Source organism: Panthera uncia (assembly GCF_023721935.1).
Source record: "Panthera uncia isolate 11264 chromosome E2 unlocalized genomic scaffold, Puncia_PCG_1.0 HiC_scaffold_20, whole genome shotgun sequence".
NCBI lineage: Eukaryota > Metazoa > Chordata > Mammalia > Carnivora > Felidae > Panthera > Panthera uncia.
In genome coordinates, this window is record NW_026057589.1 from 6,752,127 (window position 1) to 6,766,650 (window position 14,524).

At 45.6% G+C, this 14,524-nt stretch overlaps 1 protein-coding gene across 2 annotated transcripts in view; it reads right to left on the reverse strand.

The window, feature by feature from the left end:
* CMTM4 (CKLF like MARVEL transmembrane domain containing 4) overlaps positions 1–14,524 on the reverse strand; it is a 69,672-nt gene that overhangs the window by 11,141 nt on the left and 44,007 nt on the right. For both annotated transcript variants that reach the window (XM_049622579.1, XM_049622577.1), the window contains exon 2: positions 7,591–7,767. In XM_049622579.1, coding sequence (XP_049478536.1) covers positions 7,591–7,767 — 177 coding nt within the window. The remainder of the gene's footprint in view (positions 1–7,590; positions 7,768–14,524) is intronic.

Consider the following 14,524-nt stretch of genomic DNA (forward strand, 5'->3'; position numbering starts at 1 on the left):
GTATCTCCACAATGGAACACTATGCAGTCATTAAAATAATGGTGAAGTTGTATATTTAACATGAAATATACTTAAAATAGTTTAAGTGAAAAAGCATAATTCTAATGATTCCATTCCACACACACCCCCACACACACACATATCACAACATACATGTCTAGGTGAAAGATAGTCTACATAGTCTGGAAGCTTATATCAAGTTTTACAAGTGGTTATCCCAATGGTTTGTATCACGTATGACTTTTTAATAACTTTATTGAGATAGAACTCATATGCCATATAATATACCCAATTAAGATGTGCAATTCAATTACCATGATCTAATTTTATTTTTTTAATGTTTATTTATTTATTTGAGAGAGAGAGAGAAAGAGAGAGAGAGAGAGAGAGAGAGAGAGAGAGAGGTGGGGAGGGACAAAGACAGAGGAGAGAGAACCCCAAGCAGGCTCCATGCTGTCAGCACAGAGCCAGACATGGGGCTCAAACTCACAAACCATGAGATCATGACCTGAGCTGAAACCAAGAGTCAGATACTTAACCAACTGAGCCACCCAGGCGCACCTACCATTATCTAATTTTAGAACATTTTCAGCACCAAAAAGAAACTCATTAGCAGTTAATTCTTCATCCCTCTCCTAATCCTAGGCAACCACTAACCTGCTTTCTGTCTCTTTGGATCTTCCTATTCTGGAAATTTCATATAAATAGAATTATATATTATGTGCTCTTTTGGATTGGCTTCTCCCACTCAGTTTAAGATTTCTAAGGTTCATTCAGGACGGAGCACAGATCAACACTTCATTCCCTTCTCTTACTATATAGTATTCCATTGTACAGGTACCCCACATGTTATTTACCTTTTCATCAGTTTTTGGACATCTGAGTTGTTTCCACTTTCCGGTTGTTTTAAACAATGCTATTATGAACTTACAAGCTTTTGTGTAGACATATGTTTTCATTTGTATTGGATCATCATATGATTTTTTTTTCCTTTATCTGTATCTTCCCATTTTTCTGTAACAAACACTTATTCCCCTGCACGGCTTTATTAAAAGGCTTAAAAGTGGAATACTGCACATGTTCATCGGCATCAACTACATGAGTTCCTCATCCATGAAACAAACATCAGGCCTTGTAGGTTCATCCTTCACATTAGGGGGCACACATGGACATGACCTTAGAACAGGCTTTGGGGGGAGTAGTCAACAGTGGTGTTTAACTTTCTTTAATGCTTTTTTTTTTTAATGTTTATTTTTGAGAGAGAGAGAGACAGAGAGACAGAGATAACGAGTGGGGGAGGGGCAGAGAGAGAGGGAGACACAGAATCAGAAGCAAGCTCTAGGCTCTGAGCTGTCAGCACAGAGCCCCCGACAACAGGCTCAAGCCCATGAACTGTGAGATCATGACCTGAGCCAAAGTCAGGATGCTTAACCAAATGAGCCACCCAGGCTCATGAAAAGGATGAAAACCACCCTCACATACACACACACTTGGGTCCCTTCTTCAGTGACACACCAGGAGGTACAGATGTGAACCCCTGTAGCTCCAAGAACAGATCAACAGGGTGTGGGCTAGAGGGTGCGAACCCGAGACCTATTGACCATATCTGGCCCACAGACAGGTTTGACTTGCACGGCTTTCAAAGCAAATTTGAACACGCCGACATTTAAACACAAGACTGTACGTAAAAAACTAAGTTCTTAAAAACAAACAAACAAACAAACAAACAACCTTCTAGCTGCCTTTGAAAAACCGTTCCAGAAGTGCCCTATGGCAACCACAGGGTCAGCGGGGGCTGAGTAGGAGAACCACCTGCCTGCCTCCCCGGTCTCCAGCCCCAGAGGCCCCGAGTCTACAAGCCCAAGCCAGTCCCCGAGAACGGGCCGTCCTGTAACGTGCCCCACCCTTCCACACTCTGTGCCCAGGAGTCACCCACTCATCTCTCAAGGCCCAGCTGGAATCTGGCGTTTTCTCTGAACTCCCCCTGACTGACCCACTCCAGGCTCCCGCCCAGGGAATCCACCACCTCCTTGCCTGTGTCCTGCCAGGCCACACACCAAACTGGATCTGATGGAGCACACCTGTCCACAGGCAAGCAGCTTGCATCCACCTGCCGTGTGCTTTCAGTTCCAAGTCCTGGCACAAAGTAGGTATCCGGTTCGTGTTTGCCAGACTGATAACAGGTGAGATAGTTGTGAACAGGTTGGGGCCCAGCCTGTCACTGCAATTGCTCCCAAACCACGGGGCTCCGTGGCTGGCTCTGGCATCGGTTCCACACAAGGATGAGAGAGCAAGTTCACAGCCACTCAGTCTATACCACGCACGGACTTGTGCTCGAATGGCTCCGGTATCAAAGGGACAATCCTAATACTGATGATAGTGGCAAATACTCTCCATGGAGTCCCTGTTGTGCCAACTCTGTGTGCGTGTGTGTGCGCGCGTGCACATGTGTGTATAACTTCACAGATCCTAACCTAATTATGACCCAAAATACGTATAAAGTAGGACACGTGTTATTCTGTTCTGCTTTTATGGGGAAAGAAACAGAGTACCAGAAAGGATGAGTGTGGTATAATAAAAAAATATGTATTTGGTCTTTGTCCCCAGTTCCTTGGCATTTTCTGGGGTGACGGGAGTATCTTTTGTGGTTCATAAGGAGCCCCTCTCAACCATAAACAACCATTAGTTTGTGCTAATGAGGTGACTCTCTGGAGCCCCTGGATAGTTTCAGGATGGGAGGTGGTTACCAGAAAAACCAACCAGGCTGTTAGAGGGTTAGAACTTTCTGCCTCACCTGCACCAACCTCCAGGGAGGGGAGAAGGGCTAGAGATTGGGTTCAACCTCCAAACGACCAATGATTTTAACCAATCATGCCTACCTAATGAAACCTCCCTAAAAACCTCCGAATGACGGGGTTCAGGGAGCTTCCGAGCTGGCGACCACACACCCAGGCCGGGAGGGTGCTGCACCCCAACTCCAGGAGGACAGAGGCTCCAGCACGTTGAGACTTCTGGATCCTGCCCTCCACATAACACATCTCTTCCACGTGGCTGTTCCTGCGTTGTATCCTTTACAACAAACCAGTAATCATAAGTAAGCACTTTTCCCAAGTTCTGTAAGCTACTCTAGAGAACTACGAACCTGAGGGGGCAGCTGTGAGAACGCCCAAATCTGCAGTTGGTGCAGGTGACCTGGGAGCTCCATTTGTGGCAGGCGTGTGAAGTGGGGGCAGTCTCGAGGAACTAAGCCCTTCGCCTGGGGATCTGTGTCAACTGTAGGCCTTAGTGTCGGAATGGAGTTGAGTTTTTGGACACCTAGTTAGTGTCAGAGAATTAGAGAACTGCTCGGTCTGGAAAAACTACACAGATTTGGTGTCAGAAAAAAAAAAAAAAAAGACACACATTTGGTGTAAAAAGTTGTGTCAGAAACCCCACACAATGAGTCATGGCCAAGTCCTTGGGGCTCTTCAGGTGGCTCCTCTGGGTGACTCAGACTGTCCCAACTCAACACCCAACCGACCTGGGTTTTTGATCCGGAGAGGTCTGTGGGATGCGCGAGGGCCGCTAAGGCACTGAGAAGGAAACCAAGGAGGAAGGAGAAAAGCCAGGACAGGGTAGTATCAGGGCAGGCAAGAGTGGAGAGTACAGCAGCAAGAACAGAGCGTTCCATGGCAGATTCCGCTCAAATGTTCAGTGAGGAGATGGGCGGGCGCCTGGGTGGCTCAGTCAGTTAGGTGTCTGACTCTCGGTCATGATCTCGCGGTTTCGTGGGTTGGAGCCGCGCATCAGCCTCTGTGCTGGCAGCGTGGAGCCTGCTTGGGATTTTCTCTCCTTCTCTCTCTGCCCCTCCCCCACTCGCACTGTTTCTGTCTCTCTCAAATGAAAAAAATATGTATTTAAAACATGTTCAGTGAGGGGAGAACTGAGGAACAGCCTGGGGATCCAGGAACATGGAGGCCCCAGAGATCACGACCAGAGTACTCTCAAGAACGTCAAATTTACCTTTTGTCCCGAGCGGTGACTCCACCGTCTTTATCATTCTTCATTCAACTGTACATTTTAATGAATTTTTCTGAATGATCTGTATTTGACAGTGAAAGGTGGGAAAACACAGATTGGGAGGAGGGAAGGAGAGACAGCACATGCAGACCTCCCTGCTGGTTACGAAGTTAGGCTGAGCAGGCCCTGACGGGCTCGTGGCACCAGCTAGGGAGACTGGGAGCCGCTAGTGGGCTTTCAGTGGTGGGAAAGGGATGAGAGAAGAGAAGGAAGGGGTGGGGCCAGAGGCCTGGGACACTAACAAAGGTAAACACAGGACGCACAGGCATATGAGCCCCTAATATATAGAGAAAAACAAATACCACGTGGTAAGTCCCATAGATTCATCAACAAACAAACAAGCAAACCCAGAGCTAACAGAATCTTTCTGCTTGCATCAAATAATGCTTGTATAAAATACACACTTTGCAACCTCCTCCTTATGTGCCATTTTTCATGAATATTTTTATGTCAATGTAGGCTCCTGAACGACCGTTTTGCTAAATCTATACTAATCACGCCCTATTTCATTCACTAGCAAGCTCTGTTGATGACAATAACTCCTACCGCCTTGTTAGAAAAACACAACACAGCCAAGGCCAACCCTCTGTAGGGATTCCAACTGGGAAACCCAATCCCAATAAGCTGTGTCCAGCCCTGAAGAGCTCACTTTTTCTCCCCTCCCAAAGAATAGATGACCTGAGCTCTCCTCAGTAAGTACTACCTCCTCAAGTTCACGTACTCACATACTCTTCTGTTGGATAAGCAAACACCTTCATCTGCTCTAAAAGGGTGGAAATTCTCGGTGCGTCTGGGTGGCTCAGGCGGTTGGGCATCCAACTCTTGGTTTCGGTTCAGGTCATGATCTCACGGTTCCATGAGTTTGAGCCCCACGTCGGGCTCTGCACTGATGATGTGGAGCCTGGTAGGGGTTCCCTCCCTCCCTCTCTTTCTCCCTCAAAATAAATAAACTTAAAAAAAAATGGGGGTGTGTGTGGAAATTCTGGAAAAAGGATCCCAAAAAATTGAAAGCATTCTCAAGTGACCACATCACTCACTCAGGTGTTTGCTCCACCAACACCGTCCAGAAGAAAATGATGTATGTTAACTTCCCAGTGAAAAAGAGGCACTTCAGTACAACTGAATAATGTGGTAGTCACCAAGCAGAAAGCCCTTCATGATTAAAATAGGAAAATCCAGGATGCCTGAGTGGCTCAGTTGGGTAAGTGTCCAACTCTTGATTTCGGCTCGGGTCGTGATCTCTCGGTTCATGAGGTCGAGCCCCGCGTTGGGTTCTGTGCTAACAGCTCAGAGCCTGGAGCCTGCTTTGGATTCTGTGTCTCCCTCTCTCTGTCCCTCACCCACTTGCTTGCTCTCTCTCTCAAAAATAAACAAATATTTAAAAATTTTTGTTAATAGTTAAAAAAAAAAAAAGAAAACCACTCTCACTCATGATAATATTAATACTTCTTATACAGGGTTATGGGAGGGGGGATGGGCTAAATGGGTAAGGAATTAAGGAATTTACTCCTGAAGTCATTGTTTCACTATATACTAATTTGGATGTAAATCTTAAAAAATAAAGTTAAATTATAAAAAAAAAAAAAAATACTTCTTATGCAGGCAGCAGCGCACACTGGCTTGAGGTCCCCTTATACACATTGTTTCATTTCCTTCTTAAAACAAGCCTGTAAAATACTATCGCCTCCACCTTACCAATCGCGGCCTTCAACATGCGGCTGTAAGTGACCTGCCCAGAGTCACACACAGACCTTAAGAACCACCTTGCACTTGGGGCGCCTGGGTGGCGCAGTCGGTTAAGCGTCCGACTTCAGCCAGGTCACGATCTCGCGGTCCGTGAGTTCGAGCCCCGCGTCAGGCTCTGGGCTGATGGCTCGGAGCCTGGAGCCTGTTTCCGATTCTGTGTCTCCCTCTCTCTCTGCCCCTCCCCCGTTCATGCTCTGTCTCTCTCTGTCCCAAAAATAAATAAAAAACGTTGAAAAAAAAAAAAAAAAAAAAAAAAGAACCACCTTGCACTTGAACCCAAAAATGTCTAATTCAAAGTCCCTGGTCTTCCTGGCAGCCACTTCTTTGTCAAACGGGTCCTCCGGCACTTTGCATTCTGGTTGGAGGAGGCTAATGAGGTTGTCCTATGCTGTCTACTACACTGTCAATTTAAATGGATAAATGCTCACAACTCTGTGAACATTTTTTAATGGAGAACACAAACTTTATCTTAAAAATACTTGAGGGGCGCCTGGGTGGCTCAGTCGGTTAGGCGTCCGACTTCAGCTCAGGTCATGATCTCACAGTCCGTGGGTTTGAGCCCCGCGTCGGGCTCTGTGCTGACGGCTCAGAGCCTGGAGCCTGCTTCGGATTCTGTGTCTCCCTCTCTCTGGCCCTCCCCTGCTCATACTGTGTCTCTCTCAAAAATAAACAAACATTAAAAAAATAAAAATAAAAACCACCTGAGATGCTAAAACCTGTCACAAAACCAGGACAAATCCAGCTGAGTTTTCGACTGAAATCAGCTTTTCTAGTTCAGCTCTTCTTTTATATTCCCTCCTAGGAGTTCGAACAACACACAGAGTATTCTGCCAGGAAGACCCGCTCCTCTCAGTACCCCACAGGATCACCATGGGGGTGGTCTTCCCAGGCAAGGGGACCTCCTCCCTGGCTCCTGCACCCGGGGCACACTTTCCATGCTGCCGCACACACCCAGCACTAGGCAGCAAGACAGGAGCTCACACAAGGGTGGGCGGTCTGCAGCACCCTCCCTGCTCCTGCCACCCTGCAGCAGGAGGCACAGAGGGGGAGGCAGCTGACTGTGCTTTCTTGTGTCTCTGACCGATTTCCTTTGGGCTCTTCTTGCACATGAGTGTTTGCAAAGAAACATCAAGAAAACCAAGTGCTATTATTAAGTTTCCTTTCTCATTCAGCAGGGAAAGGAAAAGTAACACACGTCAAGGAACAGGGGCCCGGGAGGGACCAGCCCTAAGCTTCCCATGCTGATCAGAGGGTGAGCCCGTCATTAAGAACCCAAACCGTCGAGAGGGCACGCTTTTTCCACTCAAGACTCTGATCAAACCACCAAACCCTCTGCGCCCTACCAGTTGCTTTGAATTTAATGATAATCCTAGGCTTTGCAACTCATTGGTCATTTTCATTCATAATTTCAATTCTTCCTGAATCAATACTTTTGTAAATGGCTTTTGGGTCCAGTGTGAAAAAAAAATAAAGGTATTAATTCCATTTTCTCTTTCCAGATTCTGTAAATATCAACATTACCAATCTTCTCTGGGGATCATAAAACTGAAATGACATCTTTAAAGGGGTCAAAATAATTTTTGTGATGGTTTTACCATTAGTGAAGATTCAAATTACCTTATGGTTTTATCCAACCCAGTAAAGAAATTTAAAATTTCACAGTTGAATTACAATGAAATATTTAAGTATCAAAATGAACTGGAACCAAACAGCACACGGAGAGGTTCCAAATTTCCCTCGGAGCCGAGCGGCACCCAGGGTCAGAGAGCGGTGACCTATACTCACTGTCAGGTTCCAGTTGATCTGGGGGATCCTCATGTGAAGGTTCAGACTGAACAGAATCAGCAAGACTCCAGTCACCACAAATGCACTACAGCTCACAAACTCAAAGAAGTAGAGGCCTTCACACGGAGAACACTCCATGATGGTCTCTATGCAGATGAAAGCAATCAGGGCCAAAATCTAGGAAGAAAATTGGAAACACACATGTATGTGTATATTTAGTACATGGCCGTGGACATATGTGCCTGCCACGTTTAACTAAAACTCCACCACCACCATATGCAGCCAGAGTTTTCCTCTGGGGACGACAGCATCACCGTCAGGAACACAACCTGATGAAATTCTTACGAAACAGGTATAGAGGATAGAATTCCTGATGTGGACACCTCGCACGACAGCCCCCCGACACCGTCCGGGTGTGGCCCTCGTGAGGAAACAGAAAGGAACATCTCTGTGATGTTTTCGGTTCTGCCTCTGCCACCAGTAAGTGGACTCTGCCTACACACGTTTCCAATTTATAGTCCCCACCACAATTATGCCAAACACGGAGAGGGCAGGGTCCAAATGGTGTCCGTTTATGCCATCTGCAGCTGCCCTGGTGGTTCAAGCGGAGGTCGCGCAGGCCGACTGGCACCCCTGAGGGCTTGAAGACAGGGACGAGTATAATCCCTCCTTCTCCCAGTTACAAGTCCCTAAAAGTGAGGCCTACCTAATTAATTCATGAGCTACGTTTTTTAAAAGTTATCACTGGAGGGGCGCCTGGGTGGCTCAGACAGGCAAGAGTCTGACTCCGGATTTTGGCTCAGGTCATGATCTCACAGTTCCTGGGTTTGAACCCCACACTGGGCTCCGTGCTGACAGTGCAGAGCCTACTTGGGATTCTCTCTCCCTCCTTCTCTCTCTGCCTCTTCTCTGCTTGCCTTCTCTATCAAAATAAATAAACTTTAAAAAACTTTTTTAATAAAAAATAAAAAAATAAAAGTTACCACTGTACTTGGTCAGAAAAAGTTGGAATGGCAGCTTATAAAAACATTGAAAATTTTACCAGTAATGGCATCGGTTTCTTTCTGAAGAACCAAAGTAATATTCCAGCAATATGTCCCCGGAGATCAGAGCTCATAGTTAAACAGGTATCAGTGGAAATTACCAGGTAAGCTTTTAAAAGATTTCAGGATGGGGAGTGCCTGGGTGGCTCAGTGAAGCATCTGATTCTTGGTTTCTGCTCAGGTCATGATCTGATGGTTAATGTGTTCGAGCCCTGAATCGGGCTTCGCGCAGACAGCACGGAGCCTGCTTGGGATTCTCTCTGTCCCTCTCTCTCTGCCCCTCCGTCACTCACTCTCTCTGTCTCTCTCTCAAAATAAGTAAATCAAAACTTAAAAAAAAAAAAAAAAAAAAAAGATTTCAGGACCAGGTGCCTGGGTGGCTCAGTAGGTTGGGCAGCCGACTTGGGCTCAGGTCAGGATTTCACAGTTGATTTCAATCCCCAAGTTGGGCTCTGTACTGACAGCTCAGAGCCTGGAGCCTGCTTTGGATTGTGTGTGTGTGTGTGTGTGTGTGTCGCTCTCTCTCTCTCCAAAATAAACAAATATTTAAAAAAAAAATTTTTTTTTTTAATTTCAGGAGAAGGAAGAGGAGGGGTTCCAATGGCTGAATTAATGGGCCAATGATCAGGACAGGTCAGGTGGTCTTTTACCTAAAACCTAAAACCTAAGATCAGTCTTAGTCTCCCAGCCTCTACTCTACCGCTTCTCTAACAGAGCGCTTCTCAGACCACCACATGTTAAGCCTGGGCCAGAACCTGAGGCGAGCCCCCACTTCAAAGGTCCAGGAGGTATAGGCAGGCGACTCGGTGGTCCCAGATTTGTCCTTAGAGCCACCAACAGCTGCATCACGAGAGAGCCCATCAGAAGTGCAGAATTTTTTTTTTAATGTTTATGTATTTTTGAGAGAAAGAGAGCTGGCAACAGGCAGAGAGAGACACACACACAGAATGCGAAGCAGGCTCCAGGCTCTGAGCTGTCGGCACAGAGCCCGACACGAGCCTAGAACTCAGGAACCGTGAGATTATGACCTGAGCTGAAGTCGGACACTTAACTGACTAAGCCACCTAGGCGCCCAAGAAGTGCAGAATCTCTGCCTCTCCTCCTTGACCTACAGAGTCAGAATGTTGTTGTTGTTGTTTGACAAGATCCCCAGATAATTAAACTTTGGGAACACCCCAAGGCACGGGCTGCTCTGTGACCTCTGACTACTGGAGTCCCACATGTGCCTTTCAGGGCGGGACTCAATGCCACCTCCTCCCCATGCCTTCCCAGATTGTCTCTCTCCCTGCCAGGCATTATTTGATTGCCCCTTCTCCTGGGAAGGCTTGTTCATCTGTGATTGCATTCTATCCTTTTTTAAACTTGCTATCATGTCTCTCTCTGCCTCGTGAGCTTTTTGAAGGCAGGGAGGGGCCAGCCCATCTCTTTCCTCCCGAGGCACCAAAGCACAGTTACTTGCACGCTGCCAGCAAACAGGGCCTCGGGAGCCACGAAAAACCCACACCCACAATTGCTAACTTGCTTGGCAGGATCTCCACGTGAAAGGCAGGACAGGGTGGCACCACTCTATCCACTATCAACATCAGTACTTCCACACTGGGGTGCTTGGTGACTCATTCAGTTAAAAGTCTCTGGCTCTGGATTTCGGCTCAGGTCATGATCTCACAGTTCATGGAATTGAGCCCCACGTCGGGCTCCGCGCTGACAGCCCAGAGCCTGCCTGGGATTCTCTCTCTTCGCTCCCACCCCCTCCTGCCCCGCTTGTGCCCTCTCTCTCTCTCTCTCAAAATAAATAAAAATAAACATTAAAAAATATATATTTCCACACAGCAATCATAAAAGACACTTCTATCAATACATGGTTTGTGCTTCTATTTTAAGTCAGAGCATGCTGAGACGGGGGTCTTTAAGCACACATTTTGTGCGTCTCCTGATCGCTCTTGTTACAATTCTCTGCAGAAGCAGAGACTTGAATTCTCCATCTGAATTTCATGCCTGACTTGCAATCAGTTCACAAAGAAGTAGTTCATATAAGGGAAACTCCTCAACTTTTTTCTTCCCCCTGTAATTGGATCTAGTAATCCTGGGCAAGAAATAACACACTGTACTGATGAGTTACAAATGTTTCTGGTATGCTAACTTCAACCATATTTGTGTGGGAAGGTAACACCTACAATCTTAAATATTAAAAACGGTTTCAAGAATATGCAAATCTAATAGGCCACTCAATACAGCAGTGAACAAAACAAACAATCTCTGCTCTCTAGCCCATATTCTAATGAAGGAGAAGCTTTTAAAAATTAAATTAAAAATACAGTACACGAGGCAGTGTTAAGTGCAAAGGGGGAAAAAATCCAAGCAGGGAAGGAGAGTGCAGTGTAACTAGGGCAAAGGTGTTTGAAATGTTAGGCAGAGTGACATGAAAGCCTCACCGAGAATATTCTAGATTTATATGAAGTTTATCATTTATCACAGTCTATTACAAACGATATTCAAATGAAAGAGAATTTCGACTGCCCCCATTCTGACCTCAGTCTGTTCTGATTGAGTTCTTCTTTCCAGTTTATCTCTTAACTTGGGCCAAACACCCTGTGAGCAAAGCATCCTGTGATGGAAACCGAAACTGTCCCCTCAAGCAACAGGCACTGCCCTGAGCCAGCAAGAGCCATCAAGAGCCACTGGGGCCGACCCCAAGACAATGATCAACCTGACCTTTACTGACCAGCTGCAAGTACCCACCGACTTTTGTCCCACATTTTCCTTCTATAAACCTGGAAGCATTTTCAGCACGTGGGAGATGTCTTGGAGACGTCGTTCCTGGTCTACCCAGGGCGCGCCTCCCTGAAATCAATTCCTTTCTTCTTTCCCTGCCACTCACCTCTGCCTTTGGACTTTGTCAGCGGCCAGTGGCTGAACCCAGTCTGTCTGGAACCCCCGGAGCCAGGTGCTCTTGCACCCCAGTTACAAAAGGATAAAATTAAACAGCAAATGGAGATATACACAGGGCAAGGTCCAAAAGCGTCTCTAACACAGGAGCTCTGTCCTGCAGAGTTTGGAATGCACGGCCCTCCTGGCACTTACATACACATTTTGGTTTACCAGCCTGGAAGCTGTCAACTCTTGCCTTCAGAGTTTTTAGAGCTCGGTTTGCAGCCCCTTCCTAGAGGCCGGTGGGTGGGGCTGAACTCTCTATCACAAGGTCGCTTCGCCTGGCAACCAGCCTCCATCCTTAGGTGCCTTCCGCAACAGTCCTCTCATTAACACAAACTCAGGTGTGGTTGAAAGGGAGTTGTTAAGAAGAGCAAAAGAAACCTCTCATCATTTGGGAAACTTCAAGGGTTTTAAGAGCTCTGTGCCAGAAATGAGATGAAGACCAAATATATTATTTCCTGCTATAAATCACAGTGTCATGAGTATTCATAGGTAGACAGAGATACAGATAGATACACACACACACAGCTATACACATACATTAATCAATCCCCTTTTGATAGGTATTTAAGCAGCTTCTAATATTGTTTCGAATAAGCAGTACACTTTTTTGCCTGCCTTTTGGCATAGCAAATGTCAAATTTTCCTCCAGCACAGTGAAGTCTACTGCTAAAGTAAAACCTACCTATTGACCAACAAGAAGAAAGTACGAACTCAAAGTTAATGCTGGAAGCCAACAACTTCAAGGCAACCCAAGAGTCAGAAGTAATTCAACTTATAACTGTTTTGCAGTAGACAAATATCACAATGTAAAATAGTACGGAGTTGTTCAAAAAGGTGCAAATAAGTAACAGCCCTTGTATTTGCTAATTGAGGGATCATGTGTGTCCTTGACAGGGCCCTTTCCATGTAGCACCTACCGACTGACCAAGAGTATTTTTTCATAGTTGGCAAACAAATTTATACTAAAAGGTTGTCAGCAGCTAATTATGACTGGCAAACTCAAAAAGCAGGAAGGGGAAAAAATGTTGACTGATTAAGTTACTACTAAAACTTTTCAAAATTTTGGGGCGCCTGGGTGGCTCAGTCGGTTAAGCGTCCGGCTCTTGGCTTTGGTTCACGTCATGATCTCACGGTTATTGAGTTCGAGTCCCATATTGGGCTCCGTGCTGACAGTGCAGAGCCTGCTTGGGATTCTCTCTCTCCCCTCCCCTCTCTCTCTGCCCCTCCCCCAACTGGCACACACTCTCTCTCAAATAAATAAACTTTAAAAATAAATAAATAAATCAAACTTTTAAAAATTTCACAGGACCCCATGTTACTATTGGTGGAAGTGTCCAGCGTCAGGACCTTTCTGGAGGCCACAGTAATCAACGGCACTGTTCACCAGTACATCCCATTCTCCCCCTTGCAGGCACACTGTAGGGTTGGAGGCTTGTGCTGTGAGATGTTCCCCATGCAGATTTATTCTCAAGATGATGGAGTTTCTGCCTCAGAACTCCACAAGTGCCGCTCCAGCTTGCTATCATGACTCCTCACCAGGTGGCAATGGAGTATCAATGGGCATTCTGGGGATTTGGCTAATTGGAAGCTGAGTGAGAGACAGGTTACATTTGGGTTCAGTTGTCACTTCCACACATAGTTACTGTAAATCCCCCCACTGCAGGAATGGCTTCCAGATACACTCTGAGCTGACATCATGAAGAAGAAACAGGCCCTAAAATTCACAAGATAGACCAAGATTATATTCAATAATGCAGACTATGTAATTATAAGCACATACATATGTTCTCCCTTTTTGGTGGGAATCACATGAAATAGAATTGATCAGAGAATGCAAACTGGTGGTTTGAGGAGGTTCCTCAGAAAGTTAAAAATAGAACTACCCTATAACCCAGATATTGCACTACTAGGTATATACCCAAGGGATACAGGTGTGCTATTTCGAACGAGCATATGCACCCCAATGTTTATAGCAGCACTACTGACAATAGCCAAGGTATGGAAAGAGCCCAAATGTCCATCGATGGATGCATGGATAAAGAAGATGTGGTGTATATATACAATGGAGTATTACTCGGCAATCAAAAAGAATGAAATCCTGCCATTTGCAACGACGTGGATGGAACTGGAGGATATTGTGCTAAGTGAAGTCAGTCAGTCAGAGAAAGACAAAAATCATTTGACTTCACTCATATGAGGACTTTAAGAGACAAAACAGATGAACATAAGGAAAGGGAAGCAAAAATAATATAAAAACAGGGAGAGACACAAAACATCAGAGACTCTTAAATACTGAGAACAAACTGAGGGTTGCAGGAGGGGTTTGGGAGGGGGGGATGGGCTCAGTGGGTAAGGGGATGAAACACTGGAATCTACTCCAGAAATCATTACTGCATTCTATGCTAACTTGGATGAAATAAACAAACAAATTAATTAATTAATTAAAATAAAATATAAAATAGATCAGAATTCCAGGGTGTATGGCAGGAACCTACAGCAGTGCTACAAAGAATGAGAACGTGTGTGGAAGATGACAATTCATGCATCCCAATTTGTAAGACGCTATCTGACAAACCCTGAAATGATGCGGTCGGAAAGCCCCAAAGACAACGGCGCTCAAAATGGCCTCCGGTGCATTGAAACCGACCGAAGAAGCCAACGTGCCAGTGACAACCTGCTACACACATTCATCCATAAGAGGATGTACAGAGCATAGCAGCCTAACAGCACAGGTAATGGTGCTGCTCAATACAAAATAGTGGCAATTTAAAATGTGAGTTGCTAGGGGCACCTGTCTGGCTCAGTTGGTGGAGGCTGCAATTCTTGATCTTGGGGTTGTGAGTTTGAGCCCCACACTGGGCATACAGATTATTTAAAAAGAAAATCTTAAAAAATAATAAAATTTAAATTGTTCTAGTGTACACCTACATTTTTGTATACTCTGATTCTGTATACTT